At 43.2% G+C, this 26,158-nt stretch overlaps 1 protein-coding gene across 2 annotated transcripts in view; it reads left to right on the forward strand.

Annotated features, from left to right (window-relative positions):
• The first annotated feature begins 7,893 nt into the window (after positions 1-7,893).
• The window catches only part of CNNM4 (cyclin and CBS domain divalent metal cation transport mediator 4), a 46,773-nt gene continuing 28,508 nt past the window's right edge, over positions 7,894-26,158 (forward strand). For both annotated transcript variants that reach the window (XM_089681701.1, XM_089681702.1), the window contains exons 1-3: positions 7,894-8,941; positions 14,580-14,943; positions 21,280-21,423. In XM_089681701.1, coding sequence (XP_089537827.1) covers positions 7,940-8,941; positions 14,580-14,943; positions 21,280-21,423 — 1,510 coding nt within the window. In that variant the 5' untranslated portion in view covers positions 7,894-7,939. The remainder of the gene's footprint in view (positions 8,942-14,579; positions 14,944-21,279; positions 21,424-26,158) is intronic.

The raw sequence follows: 26,158 nt of genomic DNA on the forward strand, positions 1-26,158 counted from the left end.
ACTTTGTAGTACTCAGTGTTCATCTGCCTGCTGATTATATAAATTTGTCTTCCTATTGTCATACATTCTCTGAAGCTGTTATTACTGCTATCTATGCTCATCATGGCTAAACCCCTGTGAAATCTTACCCACAATGCTCATTTGCTATTTACATTATTTACAAGAGTCTTAAGTGTACTCTGGATCTATTTTTTATAGGGGTGCTGGACTTGCTGCAGCTCTTTTTAAATTAAATGACATGGCCACTTACAAAAACCACAAATTCACCATTAAATAACTAGAACATGCTCCTGTCAGGCTTTTATCTTCCCTAAACTATATTATAAAGGCCATGTGATAATCACTTACACTTCTAGGATGACTGAAAGATCTATGCTGATCATACTGACCTTTGTGATCTGATCTAGAGTGTAGTCCGCTAGACATTCTTCTTTTTTCTTTGTTTCATGTATTTGATTTATTATGTCACTAGATGGCCCCTGGGTATGACACAAAAAAGAAACAAAAAGCCAAATCTGAAACATTCCATGCAAAACCTCAAAAATGGAGTGGACAAAATTAATGGCATCCTCAATTTTATATTTGGTAGCACACCCCTTGGAAAAAAATAACTGAAATCAATCGCTTCCTGTAACCATCAATGAGTTTCATACACCTCTGTACTGGAATTTTGGATGACTCTTCTTTCGCCAACTGCTCCAGGTGTCTCAGATTGGAAGGGTTCCTTTTCCCAACTGCTGTTATGAGATCTCTCCACAAGTGCTCTATGGGATTGAGATCTACAGTCATTGTTGGCCAGTTCAGTACTCTCCAGCGCTTTGTCTTAAAACATTTTTGGGTGCTTTTTGACGTGTGGTTTGGGTCATTGTCCTGCTGTAAGACCCATTACCTCTGAAGGAAACCCAAATTTCTGACACTGGGCCTTACAATGCCCCCCAGAATTCTTTGGTAGTCTTCAGATTTCATAATGCCATGCACATGGTCAAGACATCCAGTGCTTGAAGCAGCAAAGCAACCCCAAAACATCTGTGAACCTCCACCATGTGTGACTGTAGGGACTGTATTCTTTTCTTTAAAGGCCTCATTTATTTTTCTGAAAACAGTAGAATGATTGGCTTTACCAAAAAAGCTGTAATTTGTTTTGTCTGTCCACAGCACATACTCTCAAAAGGATTTTGGCTTCCTCAGGTAAGTTTGGGCAAACTCCAATCTGGATTTTTATGTTTCTGTGTCAGCAGTGGGGTGTTTGTGTGGGAGGTTGTGTGTGCAGAGGTAGGCAGAGAAGGAATTACAGTTTGGGGTGCACAGGTGAGCAAGGAGGGGATGTACAGAGGTAAGGAAGGTGGGTGCGGAGATGAGCAGAGGAGGCATGTAGAGTTAAGATGGGGGCCGGGGGTTGGAGTGGAGGGGGTGGGGGAGGTTTGAGATTCAGAGGTTAGCAGAAAAATTTAGGATGCAAAGGTGTACTGAGGGGGTGGATAAAGATGTACATCACATGTAGGGCAGCCCATTCATTTCAATGGGCTGCTTTATGCACTGGAAATGGAGAACAAATGTCCCTGACTTAAATGGCTAAATGTCTCAATTACATTGGTGGTCAGTTTCATCTTCTTTTTACATTGGGGCTTGGCGTAGAATCCTTTCATTCACACTAGTGGTCAGTGTGAATGTCCCCCTTACATTGGTGGTCACTGTGAATGTTCCTAAAACATTAGTGGTAAGTGTAAATCCCCTTTACATTGATGGCCAGTGTACAATCTCCTCTTTATATTGTAGTCTGTAAAAAATCCTAACTTGCATTTGTGGTCAGTGTTGAATCCTCCCTTACATTGGTGGCCCATGTAGCAGCCCCCCTTAAATTGGTGGCCAGTGTAGAAATGTATTGGTTGTTGGTGTAAAATCCCCCATTACATTGGTTGTCAGTCTACATTCATCATTATATTATTGGTCAATGCAAATGTTCCATGACATTGGTGGTCAGTATAAATTTCCCTTTACATTGGTGGTAAGTGCAGAATTGCACTTACACTGGTGGTCAGTGTAAACTACCCCCTTACATTGGTCATCAGTATAAATCCCCCTTACCATTGGTGGTCGGTGTAGAATTGTCATCTCTCATCCCCATTCAGCACTGCCACTGATCCCATTCCCCCAAGTACTGCCATTGATCCCATCCCCCCAAGTACTACCACTGATCCCATCCCCCCACCAGCACTGTCATACATCACATTCCCCCAGCACTGCCACCTATCCCATCCCCCAGCACTGGCACTGATAACACCCTCACTCTCAGAACTGTCATTGATCCCAGGAGTTATATGACACTTTTCCATCTATTGGTGGGTCTCCTCACCTTCCCAGTCTATGGTGTGCAGGCTGTAAGGAGATGATGTGCTGTAACCTTCAGTAACCAATAAATGGAACTTTATGAGTGCTGTAGCCTCTAGCAACCAATCAGTGAGCTGTAATTATGTGATGTAACCCCTAGCAATTAATAAGTAAGTGGTAATCATGCACAGTAAACAACAGCAACCAATCAGTGAACAGTAGTGAACTGCTGAAATTTCTAGCAACCGATCAGTGAACAATAATGATGTACAGTCCCCTCTAGCAACCAATCAGTTAGCAGTAATAATGTGCAGTAACCTCTAGCAACCTATCAGTGAGTGGTAAGGATGTGCAGTAACCTCTAGCAACCAATGTGTAAGCGGTAATGATTTGCAGTAACCTCTAGCAACCAATCAGCAAGCAAAAATCATGTGCTTCAACCTCTAGCAACTAATCAGTGAACTGTAATGTGTGCTATAACCTCTAGCAACCAGTCAGTGAGTGATAATGATATGCTGTAACCTCTAGGAACCAATTGCAATTACTGCCTGATCTGCTGCAGTAAACTGATTTTGAGTCTAGCTGCTATTTATTGTATCTCTCAGAGCAGGTGGAGAGCAAAATTGCAGGGGGGGGCCAAGAAAATGTTTGCCCAGGGTCCAAGCAATATTAAAGAAGGCCCTGCAAGCTGCCACAGTTGTACCCTGTGTGTGAAGGGCAGTTTGAATTTGTCTGGAAGTTGATTGAGTTTCTTTAGCCACCATTCGAACAATCCGTCGTTGCAATCTTTGATCAAGGTTTTCTCTTTTGTCCATGTCCTGGGAGATTAGCTACAGTGCCCTGGGCTGTAAGCTTCTTGACAATGTTGCACACAGTGGACACAAGAACATTAAGTATTGTATAAAAGACCTGCGCTTAGGTGCTACAAACCAGAAAAGGAGCAGCTAACACAATCAATAGGCAAATAATTAAATATAAAACTGTCAGTGTAGCGCTTAATTGATGATACATATAACTATAATTTGTAACCTGCCACCCATGAAAGGTAAGAAGTAAGATGTAGATAACACAAATTAACATATGAAAAAAGTCCACTTAATCTGAAAGTGCAGGTGCTTTAAATAAAGCCGTAAATCAAAAGGATAGAGAAAGTCCTTCACCTTCCACCCGATCACACAGCCTTTTCCGAGAAATTTGACCATCTGAAGGACTGGTCAAACAGCGCAGTTATCAGGCTCAACTGATGTATCATGGACTAGCAGATGGGTCCCCCAGAAAATCCAGACAATACACAGGATATCCTCCGAATCATATAGCTTTTAGATGGCAAATAACTCTCCACACAATAAATACCCAAGAGGGAAAAAGTAACTACTCATAGTGCAATATGTAAAAGCTGTACTAATTTATTTAACGTATTGCACTTACAATTAGCAGGATGAACATTGGCATGTCAATTCAAAAGTTTCCATCCATCAAAATGGCTGCAGTCCGTAATGGTGCGATTATACAAGAACATTAAGATCTGGTAATTGATACAGGTGAGTTTAATTACAAATTACAGGAGCAACAGAAACTTGGAATGCAATTATTTCTTACAATTTTAAGAAGGTGCCAATAATTTTGTCCAGTCTATTTTTGGGGTTTTGTGTTGAATGTGTCAGATTTGGCTTTTTGTTTCTCCACCTTTTTGTGTCATACCAATACAAACAAAAGAAATAAACATGAGAATGCCTAAACATTTGTAATTGCAACAACTTTCTGGGTCGAAGTGGTGCATTATCTGACAGAAATGCAGGGGTGCCAATATTTTTGGCCATGACTATATGGTGCAAGGATGGAGATGATGGATGCCATGTGTCTGTAATAATTATTGTATATTGAAATACATACAGGAAGAGCAGGTTTATTCTTCTAACAGCTATATTTTATACTTTTATTAATGGGATTACTGGGTGTGCTATTCTCTGCCTCTCTTCTCTGTAATTATGCTCTAAATTTATTAGCGAGGGCAATGAGGGTGTATGGGCAAGAGGCCATGCTTGACAAAAAGGCAATAAGCAAGGCGTGGTCAAAAAATGTGTGCCAAAGGCAATATGCATTGATTTTGCAGAACACAACACATAAACACTACTTAATTATCTGTGCATTACCTGAACTAACAACCTGTAATGCCAGCAATAATAACTAACTGCCCAGGTAAAAAATACCTTTGTCACACTACTATAACCCCTGGCAAAAAGTGTGAAATCACCACTCTTGGAAAATGTTCACTTAATTGTTTAATTGTGTAGAAAAAACTAATCAAAACTATTTTCATTTAACATTTCAACCTTCTGGCTTTAACTGCTTTCCCACCGTCCTATAGCAGATATACTGCTACAGGGTGGCAGGGGTGCGCAAAATCACGTATATGTACGTGATTCTGCATTTCCAGCTATTCGCGGCCTCGGCTGTCAATCACCAGGTCCCAGAAGGTGATTACTCGCTGGCACCCGGTGATCGCCAAGCATTACCAATGAGGGGAGAGAACAGTATGTAAACAATACTCTGATCAGGGGCGTATTTACCACAAGGCAAAAAAGGCACTTGCCTACGGTGGCATTTTTCAGGTGGGCAGTACCTCCCCCCAGAAGAAGGGATGAAAGAAGGGACATGTGCTCCATGGGAACCAAGAGGGATCCGAGAGAGGCTGCGGGCTGCTTAATGGTGTATGTAGAGCTTGACTCTCATTCCTGGGGATGTTTGGAGATGAAGATGAGTGTCTTTCTATCGCCAGGGGGGTTGGTAAATGTCAGGCTTTCTCTACGAGAGGGGCAAAGGGGGGGGAGGGTTCTTGTTGGTCGGTGTCCGAGGGGACCCTGATGTAAGAGGGGGTTCTGATGGGTACTCCTATATAAGAGGGCTCTTATAGGGGCTCTGATGTAAAAGGGGATTCTGATGGGGACAATCCTATGTTTGGGGGGACTTTTCTTAGTTTTACTGAAGTTCTGCTGATGGTTACTCTGATGTAAGGGGGTTCTGCTGGGGTCCCTGATGTAAGACGGACTCTGATGGGGACTCTGATATAAGTTCGATTCTGATAGAAACCCTGAAATAAGGGGGGACTCTGATGGGGATCCTGATGTAAAGGGGGACTCTGATGGGGATTCCTATCTAAGCAGCAGAATCTGATGTAGGGAAGAACTCCTACAGTATACTTAGATGCAAGGGGGAGCTAATGTGGACCCTGATGCGAAGGGGATGCTGATGTAAGGGGGGCTTTGATCTAAGGGAGACTTCGATGAGGATCCTGTTGTAAGGGGGACTCTAATGAAAGGGGGGACTCCTATTACTGATTGTGATGTAGAGGCATGCTCTAATAGGGTCCCTGATGTAAGGAGGGCTCTGATAAGGACTTTGATGTAAGGGAGATTCTGATTTTAATAGGACGCCTATCCCTTGCTCTGATGTGGGGGAGGCTGTAACGGTGGTCCTGATGTAAGAGGAGGTTCTGATTGGTACTACTATGCAAGGAAGGGCTCTGATATATGCTCTGATGTAAAGGGGGATTCTGATGGGGATTCCTATGTAAGCAGCATATTCTGATGTAGGGAAGAACTCCTACAGTATACTTAGATGCAAGGGGTCACTAATGTGGACCCTAATGTGAAGGGGACTCTGATTTAAGGGGGGCTCTGATGGGGACTTTGATCTAAGGGAGACTCTGATGAGGAACCTGATGAAAGGGGGGAACTCCTATGACTGACTGTGATGTAGAGGCAGACTCTAACAGGGTCCCTGATGTAAGGGGGGCTCTGATAGGGACTTTGATCTAAGGGAAATGGGACTCCTATTGTTTTCTCTGATATGGGGGGGGGCTCCAACGGGGGTCCTGATGTAAGAGGAGTTTCTGATGGATACTCCTATGCAAGGAAGGGCTCTGATATGTGCTCTGATGTAAAGGGGGCTCTGATGGGGATTCCTATGTAAGCAGCAGATTGTAAGGGGGCCTCCGATACAGACCCTGATGTAAGGGGGACGCTAATGTAAGGGGGGACTACTACGCCTGTCTGTAATGTAGGGGCGGACTCTAATAGGGTCCCTGATGTAATAGGGGGCTTTGATATGGACTTTGATGTAAGGGGGATTCTAATTTAAAGTGGGACTCCTATTCCTGACATGTGTGTGCATGTGTGTCCATCCACGGGGGGGGGGGCTCTAATGGGGGCCCTGATGTGAGATGGGTTCTGATTCTGATGGGTACTCCTGTGCAAGGAAGGGCTCTGATATGTGCTCTGATGTAAAGGGGGATTCTGATGCCCACATGGAAAAATATATATATTTGAAATATATTTTTTAAAATATTCTTCCCAAATATATTGCCATATATTTGAAATGCTACCATTTTGGCCATATTCAATATATTTCAATAAATATATATATATACTGCATGTTGAAATGCGTTATTACAAAATATATGAAAAATATTTCTAAAAATACATTTCAAATATACTGTATGTCTTTGAAAATACAAATCTACATTTTTGGAATTCATTTACAAATATATGTAAAATATATGTCAAATTTACTTTTTTATATGTTAAAAAAATGAAGAATATATTTTAAAAAATATATTTAAAAATATATTCTTTTTAAATATATTCTTCAGATTTTTTTTAACATATAAAAGTCATTTTGACATATATTTGTAAATGCATTCCAAAAATGTAGATTTGTATGTTTAAAGACATACAGTATATTTGAAATGTATTTTTAAAAATATTTTTCTATATATATTGTAATAAAAATGCATTTCAACATGATATATATATATATATATTGAAAAAATATTGAATATGGCCAAAATTGTAGCATTTTAAATATATGGCAATATATTTGGGAAGAAAATTTTTTAAATATATTTTCAATATATTTTTCTTCCATATGGGTGGGGACAATCCTATGTATGGGGGGACTTTTCTTAGTTTTACTGAAACTCTTCGTCTTTTGCTCCCAATCATATAATTTCCAAAACTGATTCAAGTAAAACTTCATAAAAGATTCATTCATTCATTGAATTTTTTTTTCTGTCCTTGAATATGTATAGAATACAGACTTGGCTCTCAGACAGATAAGTTTCACCCCAATGAAAGCCAAGCGTACATAAGAAGCGGCAGCGTGTTGCCCTCTCCGCACTCCTGTCATTTGTATGACAAGTTCCCCCCACCCCCCGTGATCGGAGCCCTTCAGCAGATACAGGCAGGCGGATGGCACTGGTGACCTGACAATCCTGTGATATCTTTAGATCAGCAGACGGCCCCTCCTCCTCCGTACTGTGATTGCAGAGCTCGGGCGGGAGCGGGCGGCGGGTGGGCGTGATCTGTCATTTAAAAAGGCGTGATCTGTCAATGGAGGAAAGACTCGTGTCCAAGGTGATGGGCGGAATTCCAGCCTAGAGGGGCGGAGTCATGCTCCAGGCGTGGTTATGTAAATAAAGGTTTGCAGCGGTTTCGAAACAGGTTTCTCGAGAGGGGGCGTGGCAAAGTAACACAGGCGTGGTTTGTCCAAAGGCGGGGCGTGGCCGGTAGCGTCGCAAACCCGGCTGTGGCCTCGGAGAGTTGGGCACGCTATGGCCGGCCCGGGTGTCCGTTGGCTCGGCTTGTTGACGCTGTTGGTTCTGTCGGCGCTGTGTTCCTGTCAGACCGAGTGGGCTCAGCCCCAGGAGCTTCCGCTCATCCTCGGCTTCCGCCTGGAGGGCAGCGACCGGCACGCCGAGCTGTCACAGAGCGGGGAGCTGGAGGTGACGGAGGGCAGCCGGCTACAGCTCCGCTTCTATGGCCTCAACCTGCGGCCCGACAGCGGAAGCCTGCTGGCCTTCACGGAGGACGGCCAGGACAATAGCAGCTGCCTGAAGGACACGGGGGACCTGGTGAGGGACTCTGCGGGGCTGAACGTCAGTGAGGAGGCAGGGGGAATGGCCGGCCTCCTAGAAGTCAAAGTCCTGCCCCTGAGGAAGAGCCAGAGCTCCAGGGTCTATGTTCTATGCACACGTCGGGGCCCTGGGCAGCCCTGGATCCTTCACCCGGGCCCAGACGGACGCCTGCGGGTGCTGGAGGAACACAAGCCACTCATGCCCATCTGGCTGCAGGCCATTGTCATTGCTGTGCTGCTCATCCTGTCAGGGATCTTCAGTGGCCTTAACCTGGGATTGATGGCCCTGGACCCCATGGAGCTGCGGGTGGTGCAGCGCTGCGGCTCGGACCGGGAGAGGAGGTATGCCGCCAAGATCGAACCGGTCCGCCGCAAGGGTAACTACCTGCTCTGCTCCCTGCTGCTAGGCAACGTGCTGGTCAACACCACGCTCACCACCCTGCTGGACGAGCTGATTGGATCCGGGCTCGCCGCCGTGGCCGCCTCCACCATGGGCATCGTGGTGCTTGGAGAGATTGTGCCGCAAGCTCTGTGCTCCCGCCATGGCCTGGCCGTAGGGGCCAACACTTTGTGGCTGACTCGTTTCTTCATGCTAGTCACCTTCCCCGTGGCCTATCCGGTCAGTCGCCTGCTGGACTGCATTCTGGGGCAGGAAATCGGTACCGTCTACAACCGGGAGAAGCTCCTGGAGATGCTCAAGGTGTGTGAATAATGCCCCCCCAGGCGAACATGTTTACTGGGCTCTTTAGAGGTTATACATTTATTTCGGGTGATGATCTGTAGGCAACAGGTTTGCAGCAGTCAGAGACAGGCTCAGAAGTACAATCGGGGATTTACTAGGGCTGGTCATACATGGATCACTTTTTTTTTGATCAGCTGGAGGGGTAATCAAAAAAAAAAAAGATTCCCCCAGCCACAAACGCAAGGTGGATGGAGGAACCTTTCCTGCTGTGCAGTTGTATTCTGATAGCAGGACTCATCTGCTGGACGAATACACGGATCAGCGGCTTGGTCTTGGCCTCTTTTTGATCTTCAACTGCCATTGTGCTGCACATGTGATCAGTTACGACACCAGACTATTGATGGTTTGGTTGAGAACACAAGCAAATGTGACAGTTGTAATTGCTTTTTTAATCTGTTAAAGCATAAGTTCACCTTTTAGACAAAAATAATAAATGCACATTTTTTTTGCAGGTAACAAAAATGTGCATTTGTTGTTTTTATCCACAGGAGCCTGGAAAGCATTGCACCACTGAACAGTAGATCACTGATGCCATGCAGGTCTCCTGCAGACCTGTCAGAATATCTGCTTGCTGTACAGGATGTATGAGCAAGCAGACATACTGACCGGAAGCTGCAATGAACTACCACAAGACTACACAGCGTTGTGGTAGTTCATTGAAAACTACAAGCTCACAGCCGCTAAGGCTGCCAGGACTTGCAGTTCATTCATTCATGGAAGTCCGTGAATGAATGATGAGGCCGTGTGGACAGATCCCCGCATGGCTGTGCTGTTTTCAAATTTGACACAGTACAGGGTTTCTATGGCTATGGAAACATGTTACATGTTCCACCCTAAAAATGGGTGTAGCATGTAACCTGTTCCCAAAGGTGAACTTATCCTTCAAATTTATGGGTTTAGTTCCGCTGGCATAGCTGTTGCTCAGCAACCAATCGGACTCTAGCTTTCATGTTCAAAGTTTAACTGGAGATAGAAGCTGATTGGTTGCCGTGCACAGCTGCTCCAAATTCTGTCTGCTCCATTTTTGTTAAACCCCCCCGTGGTTTGCAATTCAGAAGGGCATTATATACACTACTCAAAAAAATCAAAGGAACACTGAAAACACATCAGATCTCAATGGGGAAAGATATGCTAGATATCTATACTGATATGGACTGGGTAATGTGTTAGGAACATAAGAATGCCCCATCATTTGATGGAAATGAAAATGATCAACCTACAGAGGACTGAATTCAAAGACACCCCGAAAAGTGAGAAAAAAAATGATGCAGCAGGCAAGTCCATTTTGCTGAAATTTCATTGCAGCCACTCAAAATGGTCCTGACAATTCTGGTTTTAAATGGCAAATACCAATTGAGCTCTATAGTGCCGGGCAGTGAGCACAGGGCCCACTAGAGCACATAGGGCCCACTGGAGGACGTTGGGCCCTCAGGCCAGTCTCATGAAGTCTGTTTATGATTGTTTGGTCAGAAACATTGACACCAGTGGCCTGCTGGAGGTCATTTTGTAGGGCTCTGGCAGTGCTCATCCTGTTCCTCCTTGCACAAAGAAGCAGATACTGTCCTGCTGATTGGTTAAGGACCTTCTACTGCCCTGTCCAGCTCTCCTAGACTAACTGCCTGTCTCCTCCATGCTCCCGAGACTGGGAGACACTGCAAACCTTCTAGGAATGGCATGTATTGATGTACCATCCTGGAGGAATTTGAACTGCCTATGCAACCTCTGTAGGGTCCAGGTATCCCCACATGCTACCAGTAGTGACACTGACCCTAGCCAAATGCAAAACTAGTGAAAAACAGTAAGAAAAGATGAGTAGGGAAAAAATGTCAGTGGCCTCCACCTGTAAAACCATTCCTGTTTTGGGGGTCGTCTCATTGTTGCCCATCTAGCGCACCTGTTGTTAATTTCATTAACACCAAAGCAGCTGAAACTGATTAACAACCCACTCTGCTACTTAACTGACCAGATCAATATCCCAGGAGTTTAATTGGCTTGATGCTATACTCTGATTAAAAAGTGTTCCTTTAATTTTTTTCAGCAGTGTTTATACAGGCATCAGCTTGTATATGTGATTTAGATTGTGAGTTCTCATGGCCAGGAGCCTCCTGTATTGAAATGTGTTGTAACTGTACCATCTCCCTCTATTTTGTAATAATGTTTGTTGCACAAACTGACGCTATATACATCCTGTATAATAAAAATAATATGAACAGTGTGTTCAACAAGCTTTTACAAAGCATTTCCAAAACTTTTCATCAAGGTTTGAGCAGCTTTGTTACTCTAAAGCTCCCTTCAGCTCACGTTTTCTCTTTTTAAAGTTGAAGTATGGATATTTCTGTAGAGTTAGTTTGGTCCAGCTTTGAACCATTTGACTTTGCAAATTCCATACCAGTGAGATTGCCAAGGAGGTGTAGGATCAATGTAGTAGCTGCCGCTTCTGAAGCGTTCCTCACAGTTTTCCAGATCCCGTTTAAAGAATGCCTTGTATGTTTCTCAATATATACCGTGCGTTCTTGGATTGAACAACATGGAGATCATTATGTCACAACCTGCTCCAGCAGAGAATGCTTTGCGTTCATTGACAAAATGCAGTTCTGTGAATGGTGGCTAGTATGGATCCGAAAGACAACAAAGATGGCACCAGCTACTACAGTCACAGTGATTCTCTGCTTCCACGGGTATCAGCCAGTATGGAATACATATAAAGTAACTACGAAAAAAAAAAATCTATACCTGGAATTCGGCTCGAATTGCTAGACTACCACTAATAACATGCAGCTGGCTTCAGTAAGCTTCAGCTTTACCAAAACTTGTTAAGTCTGTTGAAACCAGTTAGAATTGTGTTTCAAGTGGTTCTAAAGGCTGAAGGCCTTCTGTGCATAAAGGTAAAAAAACCTTAAAGTAAAGCCACAACCGTAAAATCAGTCTGTATATGCAGTAAAGCATGCTTGTTATACTCACTGTGGAACCTAAGGGGTTAATCCTCTGCATTGTGAAAGAGACCGTTTGATCCTTCTTTGTTCCCCCACCTCTTATCTCCTGATAAGACAGACCGAACTGTATGCATTTTGCACATGCTCAGTTTGGTGTGTATTGCTAGAGTGTTTTTTTTTTTTTAAGGAGGGGGGGGTGCATGTGATCAGCACTGGTCAGACAGACAGAGGTTGTGTAAAAAGGCTATTTGATCCGGTGATTCGTTGATTTTCCCCTTCTTCCAGTGTCCCCCTCTTATCACCTGATAAGACATATGATGTGGAGACAGTGCACATGCTGAATTTGGTGTGTATTGCTAGATAGGTGTTTTTTTTTTTTTTTTTTGTCTTGGGAGAGGGCATATGATCAGCACAGGGCCAATCATAACTGCCTAGGCAGAGGTTAGGGTTTCTGCATCCTCCTAGAGAAAACTCCTCCTATAAGCTTTAACCAGTACTCTGCTGAACACTGATAGAAGTCAGAAGACTATAACTGCTGATGAGAAAAGGTATTTAGCAGTTTATCTTTACTAAAATAATTGGATTTCCATGTTGTCTGTACTGTGGGAGACCAGATTATTGAATGCAGGGTCCTGGGTTTAGTAACACTTCAAGTATGCAGCTCCCCCCCTATCCCACGATCCCAAAACTCTCTGCACAAATGACAAATCACACCACGCCTGTTTTGGTGCCATTCATTTTCAATGACACCAAAATGCAGTGTGGTTCTGCCACAATTGGCGCAGCAAGCCACATTGGTCAAAGCTTGTTGCCCAAAAGAAACTCCTGTTCCTTTTTGAGCAACAAGCTTTGCGCGATGTAGTTTTCTGCAATTTCAGCTTCGATTTATCGTGGGAGAACCACAGCGCATTTTGTTGCCATGGAAATGAATGGCTATGGTTGGGCCATAGTCATTGTGGGTTTTTTTTTTTCTGGTTAGGCCACAGTCACGGGCGGCCCTCTGTGTTGGGGGGGCCACAGTCACGGGCGGCCCTCTGTGTTGGGGGGGCCACAGTCACGGGCGGCCCTCTGTGTTGGGGGGGGCCACAGTCACGGGCGGCCCTCTGTGTTGGGGGGGGCCACAGTCACGGGCGGCCCTCTGTGTTGGGGGGGGCCACAGTCACGGGCGGCCCTCTGTGTTGGGGGGGGCCACAGTCACGGGCGGCCCTCTGTGTTGGGGGGGGCCACAGTCACGGGCGGCCCTCTGTGTTGGGGGGGGCCACAGTCACGGGCGGCCCTCTGTGTTGGGGGGGGCCACAGTCACGGGCGGCCCTCTGTGTTGGGGGGGGCCACAGTCACGGGCGGCCCTCTGTGTTGGGGGGGGCCACAGTCACGGGCGGCCCTCTGTGTTGGGGGGGGCCACAGTCACGGGCGGCCCTCTGTGTTGGGGGGGGCCACAGTCACGGGCGGCCCTCTGTGTTGGGGGGGGCCACAGTCACGGGCGGCCCTCTGTGTTGGGGGGGGCCACAGTCACGGGCGGCCCTCTGTGTTGGGGGGGGCCACAGTCACGGGCGGCCCTCTGTGTTGGGGGGGGCCACAGTCACGGGCGGCCCTCTGTGTTGGGGGGGGCCACAGTCACGGGCGGCCCTCTGTGTTGGGGGGGGCCACAGTCACGGGCGGCCCTCTGTGTTGGGGGGGGCCACAGTCACGGGCGGCCCTCTGTGTTGGGGGGGCCACAGTCACGGGCGGCCCTCTGTGTTGGGGGGGCCACAGTCACGGGCGGCCCTCTGTGTTGGGGGGGCCACAGTCACGGGCGGCCCTCTGTGGTATGGACAGGTGTCAACTTTTTGCAGAGCACTCATATAGTGTCTGAAAGGTACCACAACTGCCAGTCTGTCTGCCTAGTGTGTGTCACATGCCCATTTACAAAGTACCAAGGTCTGACATTATTGCTGCATGCTTGTTCTGGGTAAGTAACTGAAAGTATTGAAGCCAGAGGGTCAGAATAACAGCCAGGTGGCCTGCACTCTCAGTAGGAGAGCTCAGCAGCCTCCATGTTTCTTTAAATAAATTTGTACTGAGAGTAATCAGGTAGGCTATGTTTGCTGAACGTTCCTCTTGCGAAACAACAATGCGGCTGTGATGCTGATAAGCTCGACTGGTTTCTGAATTGCTGACCTGGAATGAGTATGCAGATAAGGAATGGTGTCTTGACTTGCTGCATGCTTATACTGGTCACTTAATTTAGAGCTGGAAACAGCCAGGCAAACAGTATTTTCAGGAGTAGGTCAGCAATGGCAGTCCCCGATATTTCTCTTGTGACAAGCTTTCTTTAAAGTAAGCAATGCAGTATACACATTAGAGTGAACGTTCCTTTCGCAGCTCTAGTTGGTATATTCCCTTCCATGGAACTAAACTATTTATTCTATTCTTCATCTCTGGCTCCATTCCCTGTCTGATAAGATCAGAGGGTGTCTGATATTGTACCATCGTGTATTATGCATTCTTTGCACTGATAATTATTGTGCCAGGTCACTGTGAAGTTTTGTAACAAACTAATTGATAAGCACTCTACACTGTTGTGAAATGAAAAGCAGCTCCTTCCCATGGTAGGCCTTATAGGCTGTCTGTTGCATTATCCTCTACATTTGTTGTGTATTGAATGTATGCACTTCTTGTTGCAGGTTACAGAGCCATATAGTGGTCTGGTCCGTGAAGAGATGAATATTATTCAGGGAGCTCTGGAGCTGCGCACAAAGACCGTGGAGGATGTGATGACCAAGGTGGAGGACTGCTTTATGCTCCCCAGTGATGCTGTGTTAGACTTTAACACCATGTCCAGTATTATGGAGAGTGGGTACACCCGTATACCTGTATATGAAAATGAACGGTCCAATATTGTGGACATTCTGTATGTGAAAGATTTGGCCTTCGTAGACCCAGATGACTGCACCACTTTGAACACCATTACTCGTTTCTACAGTCACCCTGTTCACTTTGTGTTTAGCGACACCAAATTGGATGCTGTCCTTGAAGAGTTTAAGAAAGGTGAGTGTCTTCAATTGTCCAATTCTTGTATAAATTTCACAGATATTTTATTTGTTGCTCTATTGTTTTTATATCTTTTATGTGTGTTTTAGTTATATGTGAACATTTTAATTCAGAATACCAATTATGTTAGGTTTCTGTTCGTCTGGATCAATAGATTGTCTTAGTCTAATGTGAGAAAACCAACTTTTGCAATGGAAATCATTTAAAATTATTGTAAAAGCAGAAGGTTTTTTACCTTGTGTTCTATTCAGTAAGGTAAAAACCTTCTGCATGCAGCTCCCTCTCCCCTAAATATTTACCTGAGCCAAATCTTGATCCAGCGATGTGCACAGGAGCTGAGACTCTCCCATTTCTTATTGATTCAGATACAGCAACAAGAGCCATTAGCTCCCGCTGCTGTCAGTAAGAGCCAGTGGCGAGGAGCAGGGGGCGGGTCCGAGCCCAATTCTTTGTGTACTATGGACACACAGAGAGAGGCTTGGGAGTGAGCATGCATGAGGGCCCCCAGAGCAAGTGGCTTGCATCTGGGGGCACTTGGCGGCGACATAGGGCCCAGAGTGCCAGTGCGGGACTTCAGCAGAGGAGGATTGGGGCTGCTCTATGCAAAACCATTGCAATGAACAGGTAAGTATAACACGTTTGGTTTTTTTTTAATTGGAAGAAAAAATGGCAAAATTACAAGCTTTACAATTATTTTAAGGAAAGTATGCGTCCTATAGTTGCTAACTTACCTTTGACATGTTCAGGCTTGGAGCTTTCATCCTAACCCTGTCTTTACTACGAAGTGAGCCACTGATGTGGACTAAGGATGGAAAATTAGACCTTTTTTGTGCAGTGGCTGCATGTGTACTCTGGGTGCATGATTGCTAGGCAGTGAGGGCAGGCTGGAATAATAACACTGGAGATTTTTAAAGACAACCATTTTATTTGCGATGCACCGATATATATATCAGCCGCTAAAAAGATAGCTGATTTTTTTTTTTTTTAATGTGCAGCATATACATGCATATATACATGCTTTAAAGAAAAGTTATTTTACGTTATTCTATATATATATATATATATATATATAAAATATATCTGTCCATTTTGGTTTTCAGCCAAATGCATCCTGAATTTTCGGTTCCGATCCAGAATTTTTATATCTTCACTTTAACTCTTACATCTAAAATTCTTCACAAAAGCAGATACTACAAAGTGCTTGGGGTACTCCTTCACTGTATGCCAAATTTCTCCACCTATGGACATAAGCCCTGTTGGTCCACTTCTCCATTATTCAGTGAGCATGCCTGAGAGACCAGTAAAAGTATAGTTGAATATGGTCAGTGTCTAAATGGTGGTTGTTTTGGGGAAGGGGATTAATGAACCTCTTTAAAAGATGTGTGTACTGAGGAAGTATGGAGGCTGCCATTGCTAATTCCTCATTCAAAAAAAGAAAAAAATACTATTCCCATGGCTGTCATGCTATTCAGTTTCTTCAGTATTTTGAGTTGCTAACCCCAAGCAGTTTAGGAGCTCTGACTTTCTTGATCTGCATACTAATTTCATCTCCATATTGAAGGTAAAGTCAGCAGAGCATCTAACATTCAAAGGATGTCATTGATAGCAACCCATATATCCCCTAGTACAGGTTTCTTCTGGATGACAACTGTACTTTGATCATCATGGCAGATCAAGGCCACCCTCCAGGTATAACAAACGTTTTAGGTCAAGATCTTCTGAATATAATTAATAAACATCCTAGAGATAGCTGCTCAGCCTCTTTTAGCATTGAAATACCAGGTACAATAGCTGTCAGTGTCAAGTAATAAAAGCCAGCATACTGAGGCTGCATCCAGATGTTTCACTTAAAGTGATACTAAAGGTTCAGATGCTTTTTTTTTTTTTTATTAAATATCAAACATGCCATACTCACCTGCTCTGTGCAGTGGTTTTGTACAGAGCAGCTCTCTTCTTGGGTCCCCCTGCTGAGTGCCTCCATAGCAAGCCGCTTGCTATGGGGGAGCACTTGTGAATGCTTACTCTCGAGTTGCCTCTGTGTGTCTTTAAGACACAGAGCTGCGGTTCAGCCCTGCCCCTTGCTAACCAATGAGGAGGGAGAGACCCAGGAGAGCTGCTGCTCTTGTGCATATCACTGGATCAAGAGGGAGCTCAGGTGAGTATGGGGGGGCTGCAAGAGAAACTGCACACTAAAGGTTTTTTACCTTCTTGCATAGAATACATGAAGGTAAAAAAACCTTCAGAACCATTCTTAAGTCCCATTTTAAATACAAATTTTCAATAATCTCCCTTTATCAAGGTGCCAGACAGCGTGAAAGGACAGTGTGACTATATATAGGTCACATTTTCACTCTGTCACTTTGATAAAGAGAGACCTTAATGTCTTAGAAACATTAGACAGTTGCCATGGAACTTCAGTAAAACTTCTGTGTGTGACCCTGGTGTACTTTCTTTTACTACTTGGTGGACTTTCATGGTACCACCATTTGCCATGCACTCATCATCAGCCTATTTACAAGGCGTCGGTTGTGTGCAGTATGGCTAGTTTACATTCACTGGCCACTTTATTAGTTAGACCTGTTTAATTGCTTGGTAACAAATTGCTAATAGTCAATCACTCGGCAGCAACTCAGTGCATTCAGATATCTAGGTGTGGTGAAGACAACTTGCTGAAGTTCAAAGGCATCAGAAGGGGAAGAAGATGATTTAAGTGGCTTTGAATGTGGCATGGTTGTTGGTGCCAGATGGGCTGGTATGAGTATTTAAAAAACTGCTGATCTACTGGAAATTTCATGCACAACCATCTCTAGGGTTTACAGAGAATGCTCCGAAAAAGAGAAAATATCCAGTGAGCTGCAGTTGTGTGGACGAAAATGCCTTGTTTATGTCAGAGGAGAATGGGCAGATAGGTTCGAGATGATAGTACGGCAACAGTAACTCATGTCAATATGGAATAAAATCTCTGAGGAACACGTTTCCAACACCTTGTTGAATCTGTTCCAAGAAGAATAAGGCAGTTCTGAAGGCAAAAGGGGGTCCAACCCGGAACTAGCAAGGTGTACCTAATAAAGTGGCCAGTGAGTGTATATTAGAACCTGATGGTGCATGTCTGCCTACCATATCCCTCAGTTCATTGACAAAAGTCGTAAAGTTGTAGGTAGATTACATAAAGAATGCTTGGAAGAGATTTACCTCAGATTTGAATGTAATTTGTTGTTTCATCCATGTCAATTTCTGTGACTCTGTAGTTCTCTGGCTCTGTTGTTTTAGGCCCTGGCTTGCAGGCCTGTCTTAGAATCAAACTTGGTCAAAGTCCCCTACGAGGGTCTATCGCTGTTAGAAAATAAATGAGACCCAGCAATCATCTTTTACAATGTAAACTAATGTATATTTGCATTTTAGTTATTTAATGTTTTTTCTGCACCACTGTATAGGACTGATATCTCATAAAAGCTCTACAGAAATGAACAGAGTTTTCTGGTCCTCCATAGTCTTTTTAGGTCAGCTATTTGGTAATGATCTGAGCTCTGCACTTCCCACATCTACTTGTGACAAACATTTGTACTGGAGTGTCATTTTTGCTTTAGTGGGGGATGTATATTAGCCAAAAATATCCAGTAAATTTAATTTTTCTTCTAAAGAAAAGTGGCTCAAAATTATCTACTCTTTGTCCATACCCTGTAGACAGCTTGCCATTTTTAAAGCAAACCTTTCAGCCAAATAAAGTGATCTAAGTTATAGTAGCACCTGGAGCTGCCATCACATACCTTGTTTAACTTCCAGAGTTCTAAGGGAGTCATGTGTAGTGGCATTCTACAGCTCAAAAGCTGAACTAAGTTTGCATCTCTTCCCTGTCTCAGCTGCAGGTGACAGGAGAACGTGTTGCGCATTTGTGCAGGGTTCTGGTCAAAGGTGGGTGGATCCCACTCCTGTGGGGGCAGTGTCCACAAGCTGCCCTTTGCTGGCAAAAAGACGGAGCTATACAGTATTAGTGGACGTTTTTCAGGCAGGCTATGTTGGGGGCACTAATAGCCTATTAAAAGGATAAGTTCACCTTTCATAACACCCATATCCGTGTTACAAAATTAGCAGCCCCCATACCTCCCCCGAGCCGCCACTGTGACAGTGGGCCCTTGGATCTTCTTCCGCACCTGCTGTCATTTTTCCTTTTTTTTTTTTTTTTTTTTTTTTTTTTTTTTTAAATGTGGCCGTGCTGAGCTCTGCCCACTCAGGCACGCCATTCACTCAGAATTCTGTGAATGGGGAAACTACAATTTCCATTGGCCATTGCTGCTGATGGCTTGTAGTTCTCAATGAACTTCCGGGGTGCTGGTGAGCACTCTAGAAGTTCATTGATTCTTCCTGCCATTCAGCAACTGCCTGCCCGTATGAGGTACTGGCAGGCAACTACACTGATTAATCTGTAGGAGCCTTGCATTGCACCCGCTATCGGCTGATCGTGGGTGTAATTTTTTACATCCTGCTAATAAAATACATAAATGCACTTTTTTTTTTTTTACCTGCAAAAAGATGTACATTTTATTATTATTCTATTTTGTTTTTTAAGGTGAAGATATCCTTTAATGAAGGTGTGTTTTTTTTTTTTTTTTTTTTTTTTTTTTTTTTTTTTAAAGCTGTATAGTTTATTTTTGTGTACTGGGTCTCCTTGACCTCATAGGCTATTTTTTTGAAGATACGTGCGGTTTGGAAAAGAACAGTCTATTTTTAATATGACTGTTATTGTATAATAAGTTATTGTTTGTTTTTCAAAAGCTGGGTTTGCAAGAATAATCTAATCTCTTATGGCAAGACACCACTTGGTTGAATCCCTCTGTGACAGTTGGCTTTCTTTACATAAAGCACAAGTGTTTAGTCTGATGTGGGCATCTGACCTTGTGTACACAGTGGAGCTGGCATCAATACACTCTTCTTTTCCTCCTCCTCTTCCACGTTGCCTTGGTCCAAAAGTCATTTCTGCCTGAACTATTTAATGAAGAGGGATATAGTGGAGATCTCCACGTATGTAATTACCCATCATTGTGTAATTACCTGCCTGGCACTCAGTACGGTTTATATCCTACACACACTGTGCACATTGTATTCTTGTCATCTGAGAGTCTTGCACAATTGTCCTGTTAATTATCTCGGTATTTGTTTTCCACAATAACTGGAATTTCAGGGATAGGGATGTGGCAATTTTTCACATAAGGCAGATATGGTGGTCCAGGCAAGCCACAAATCCTCAACGAAGCAGATGGTTTGTTGTGCATTCTGTCTGGGTGGCATAGAACACAATAAAGCTCATTTTCGAATTTAAGCTGTGACACAATATGGCTCTTGCTTATGACAACCAGTCAAGTGGCTGCTTGTGTTTTACCAACACTAGATGTATGACCTGGACTTTGGATTTTGTGGGCAACAGGCCACATTTTCTAAGCTCCAGCTTTTTATTAAGTGTTCTTGCATGGCAAGACCACTTACTGTTATCTCACATATATATTCTTATTATTATAGCCAAGTTTACCACCCTAACTCCTCCCACAGTTTTTACACTACATAGACAGTAATATAGCGAAACATGTGGATTGTTCCCGATTGGTGTGCTATTACTTTGTGGAACGTTTCGCCGAATGGTTCACGAAATATCAGCGTTTTTGTAGTGAAATTGGTCCCATAGGAATGAATGGCGGAATGTTCAAAACTAAAGTGTGAGCTGAAAAATCAGGACATGATTTCTAAACTGCCATCACTCCCTCATTTTCAAGCCCACCTACACAAATCTTATATCAAAACGTTTAGCTATCCCTGCTGCCACTAAAAATGTCCATGGCTAAGCCATAGTCCTGATAGTTTTCACAATATGACCATTTGTTTGCAACTCACGCCGCCCATTGACTTTCATTGAAACTCTAACCACCTTAAATTTGAAGGGCAATTTGTAAACTGCGACTGTGCCTTCATTTTTAATATTTCAGAGACATACTATGCATCAAAATGTAGGTCTGGGTCTTTTTAAACTACAACTGTTTGAAGATGGCAACCGCCAGTGAAGTGAGCAAGTTGGAGCAGTTTGTTTTTTACCACTCTTCTCTGCCCTTGCTGTAGAGTGAGTTGCCATAGGAACCCAGGTGTGTGAGCAGGCATCAGCGTGACAAGCCACTCCACCCAGTTACTCTGCCCACTCCAGTTGTAGACTACTGGTGGAGGCAAGAACACTTCACACAATTTCCCCAGAAATTGTAGCTTTTCTGGTTTCTATATTTTGTGCAAGATATACTGAGATGTTACCTGAGCCCTTGCAACCCCACATTACCTGTTTGCTTTTTCTCCTAGGAAAGTCTCACTTGGCCATTGTACAGAAAGTAAACAGCGAAGGAGAAGGAGATCCGTTCTACGAGGTGTTGGGATTGGTAACTCTTGAAGATGTTATTGAAGAAATTATTAAATCTGAGATTCTGGATGAGTCAGATCTTTATAGTAAGTTCCTTATTGTTGCTTAAAGCTTACTTTGTGTCTGTAATAGTAATGCCCAAACACTGGTAAGAAAAAGCAAGTGTTATTATATAAACAAATGCTGTTACATTTGACACTATTCAAGAACAGGTTATGTTTTCACTGTGTCTCAGTTCACATAGTGAAGAGGACCTTTCAGCTTACTCCTTATTTGAATATTGGTTCACTAATATTAAAGTGCATACCCTGGAAAACTGTAAATACCCTGTTTGAGACAGAGGAGGCTCTCCCTTAAGTCGGCCGTAGTTCCGTGATTTCAGGAAAGGAAATAGCTAGATTCCCCATTAACACAGTCCGTGTCATGGGGGAATGCCTCCCGCGGAGCTTTTGTGTTCTCCTGGCGAGCCTGCCAGGTGAACATAGTGATTATTATAATTGCTTGAAAAATATGACAGGCTGGAGTACAACAATCGAATTGGGTATAATCAGCCTGATCATAGATGGTTTGAATCTCGGCCGGTCCCTGCTGAACCGAAAAAAACCCCCAAAAAATCGGTCGTTCAATCGACTGACGTTACCACCATTGGTAAAAAAAATCGGCTGATTTTCGTCGCGTCTATGGCCGGCAAATATAATAGCGGTGTCCCTGCAGAGAGCTCTACTATTATATTTGACATTTAAAAGTATAGCAAAGTTGCAACATTGTATCTATTTGTATCCATTTCGGATACAGATGTTTCTATTCAGATACAAATAGATACAATGTTGCAACCGCTATACTTTTAAATGTCAAATATAATAGCGGAGCTCTCCGCAGGGACACTGCTATTAGATTTGACATTTATAAGTATTGCGGTTGCAAACATTGTATCTATTTGTATCTGAATAGAAACATCTGTATCCGAAATGGATACAAATAGATACAGATGTTCTTTTTCTTTGGTCACGGCTCATGCGCATTTTTTTTAATGGGTAAAAAGATTGTCCGATTTGCCCATCATTGCCGTGAAAATTGGCCATTTTTTTTCCAACATGACTGATTAAAAAAAGTGTCCAAAATCAAGAAAACCGGCTGACCAATTCAGCCACTAACGATCCGAAAATCAGGCAATTATTTTTTTGGACTAATTTTCAGCAGTTTTTCTCCCCATCTATGGCCTGCATTAGACTAACAGGTGTAGTCTGTACAAGACCTCCTGCAGTGCCACACATAAAGTGTAGTGCTTTAAGGGAACCACTGTATATTTGTGGTTGGACTCCATTTAATAAAGTATTAATCTTTATAAGAGGGCTCTGGAAGGTAGGGACCCTTCCGTGTTACTAGACAGAGTAGCCCCTATCAAATATAGCTTAAAACAACTTTAAACAGAACTGTTGGGATAGACATTTAAGAGCTGGCACTGTTGACTTTTGTGTCTGAAGGTACATGATCCAGGGCTGTGATTCTAGCTTCATTACTTGGTGCAGATTTACTGTTTTTGTATATGAGATGCCCTGACACTTTGTGCAGCAACAGACGTTTTACTGCAATGTGAAACGTTTGTCACCGCAGGGACGCACAGGAAATAATTTTTTCCTATGTGTCCCATTCACACTGGCTGCACTGCAGCATATGGTCATGCTGCGGTAAAATGCAGACATACCAAATCGCACGGCAATGTACAGCAACATAGCGCATAGCACTGCTGTACATTGCAGTGAATGAAGTGTACAAAACGAAAAAAAAAAATAAAGGGAGCTGTGTGTTGTGGTGTTTCTATTTAGTGTGAATTCAGGGCAACGTAGAGAAGACTGAGGAAGTGGGTGTAGTCACCCCCTGCCATGCATCTGTCCCACCTTTTAGAACCTATTTCTGGTGAAAGGTGCTTGTAGATTTGTGTAGGTATAACTAGTACGGACCTATAATACCTAAAGTTTTTGGTGAAATGGAATTCTGTGTACTTTTTTTTTTTTTTTTTTTGTAAGAAGGCATCTGTTGGTGAACCATGTCGTGTGTTTTCAAAAAGGTTACTCATCTTACTCCATGATTCACGCTTTTTTTTTTTTTTTTTTCTTCCTGTGTTGTCGTAAGAAGGCATCTGATACTGAATCAAGTCTTGTGTTCTCAAAAAGATTACTCATCTTACTCATGATTCCCACTTTGCCATCTTTTTTTTTCACATTGGAGGAGAAGCCCTGTTTATACCCCAGAATATGAGATGGCTAGTCACCTTATTGAGACCAGCCAAAAGAAGCCAATAAAACTTTTCCTCTAAGCTCTGTAATATACAGTATGCATTTATTAGTGCATGCAAGTCATTCCTTTATGCCCATGTCTATCCCGATGTACAGTTAAATCTGGATAAGTAAAACCATCTACACTCTAATTTATAAATAATGCATTGTTTATTACCACTTGTAAATAATTGTTTCAGACTTTTTGTTCATCTGTACAAATCTATAGAAAGAGAGATTATTTAATCGGTGGGCCCATCTAGGATCAAAACAATGAAACCCTTTTTTACACATGGGAATATGAATCTATATAATTAGAAGGCCACTGATAAGTTAGCGTGTATGTTATGGATTCACACATTTTGTGTGTAATTTTTCTTGTCTAGTTGGACTTCGTTATGTTTTCAGGGTGGAACATGTAACTTGTTCCCATAGCTGCAGCCGCCCCCCCCCCCCCGACAGATATGGGGACACACAAGATGAAATTTTAGGGATTACTTAAAGATGGCTAAAGTAGGAGATAGTTGGACAGGTTGGGGTAAGGAGTTCTAGAGGATGGGAGAGACTCTGGAGAAGTCCTGGAAGCGAGCATGGGTGGAGGTAACAATGAAGTTAGAAAGCCAGGTGGGCTTGGGAGGAGCGAAGAGAATAATTCAGTTGGTATTTTGAGACAAGGTTGGTGATGAAGCTAGAAGCAGAGTTGTGGGTGGCTTTGTAGGTGGTTGTTGGTATTTTGAATTGTATTTATTGGAAGCCAGTGGAGGGACTGGCAGAGATGGGCAGCAGATACTGAACAATTGGTAAGGTGGATTAGTGGGAGCAGCATTCATGATGGACTGAAGTGGGAATAGCCTATGTAAAGGTAATTCAATGAGGAGGGAGTTACAAAAGTCAAGGTGAAAGCTAACCAGGAAGTGAAATAGCAGCATTGTGGTATCATTGGTTAAGAAGGGGTGTATTTTGGAGACGATACGGAGGTTGAGGCTAAATGGCCACTCAGATGTTCTTGTGTTTTTTGATGCCTTTAGAAAATATGTAGATGGTTTAGTAATATGTAGCTGGCTTGTTCCCCTCCCTGTGATGTGGCCTGAAAATAAAAATGGGATCTGGATGCTGGAATATCTCCCCTATAATATGCTGATGTCAAAGAGACTGACTAGTGACAAATAACAGCATGTGATTTGACCAATAAGAAAATCAGAAGAGATTGCTGATATCTTTGTGTTAAAGCAGGCTATACATTATGCAATTTTCTTTCCTTCAACCACAGGCTGAGGAAAAGACAAATGCTGGATTCCCCCAACAACACAGTCAGTGTTGATGGGGGAAATCCCTCCTGCAGTGCTCTTGTGTTCTTTTGGTGTAGAGCACAGGGAGCCTTTCCTATGGGCAGAATACAATGACCACTGCTGGCGGCTTTAGCCGTTTCAGTGATCGGGCAAACAAAATACCTGAAAGGCTGAAGTCGATCAATAGATCAGCCTGCTTATAGACTGATTTGAAATTCATCTGGTTCCTGCTGAACCAACTTAATTTTGATCTGTCTACGGCCAGCTTAAGGCAAATGTAGGTCAATAGATTGACATTAGTACAACCAGCCTGCTCCATAGACTGATCAAATTCAGCTGGTTCCTGCTGAACCAGCTGATTTTCGATCGGTCTGTTGCTGGCTTAAGGCAAATGACATTTGGTCACGAGGAATCCCTGCCATTTTTTTGCCCATTGCTTCCACACTACATGACAGTGCAAAGTTGTAGTATGTCATCTGTTCTTGTAGTAAACTGTAGTATTGTACTGCATTTTGTTTCATGAATTCTTCCATCTGTAACACAATTTCAAGTCCCTGCTGATGAAAATCCACCCTGAAGTATGCGACCTCCACATTTTACTGCAGGGTCAGATTTTTTTCACAGGTCTTTGTTTCATCTGGCTGAAAAACCATTAACTTTTTATTTTAAGTTTTTATTAGTTATCCTCCTTTTGTGAAACCGTGCTGTACATGCGGGTTTATGAAATAGTCCACTAGAGGGAGAATGCACTAAACTGTATATAAAATACAATCATAAAAATGTGGAAGAGCAAGAATATAAAATTGTGAACCACAGAACAAGAACACTTGGCCTGCAACTTAAAGTAATAATTCAACATTTATGAAGCTGTGACTTATAACAAATCACAGGCAGAAGTAACCTTTACATGGTAATGCAGTTTACCAGAATATTTAGTATAGTCTTTCTATGTCCCAGATTGTGATTAATTAAAACGTACGCTCGGAGCCTGAGCTTTCAAAGGGAACTGTAGCCATTTTGGTATGTGAATGTGGATTTTTATTGCATATAAGAGACCAGTTTAAAATGATGTTAAACCCAAAAACAAAAATGTAACCTTTTGCAGCTCACCAATCTTTAGATGTGGTGGTTGTATTAGTTTTTTTGTTTTTTTTTTCACCTGGTGATCCATCCAGAAATAGCACTTCCTGTCTTTGGATGGAGGACCAATGGAGACACTCTTGGACAGCAGCATTGGCAGGAGGGTAGTGTTAGAT

Source organism: Staurois parvus, unplaced genomic scaffold, assembly GCF_062004578.1.
Source record: "Staurois parvus isolate SC_StPar_1 unplaced genomic scaffold, SC_StPar_1.0 ptg000276l, whole genome shotgun sequence".
Classification (NCBI taxonomy): domain Eukaryota; kingdom Metazoa; phylum Chordata; class Amphibia; order Anura; family Ranidae; genus Staurois; species Staurois parvus.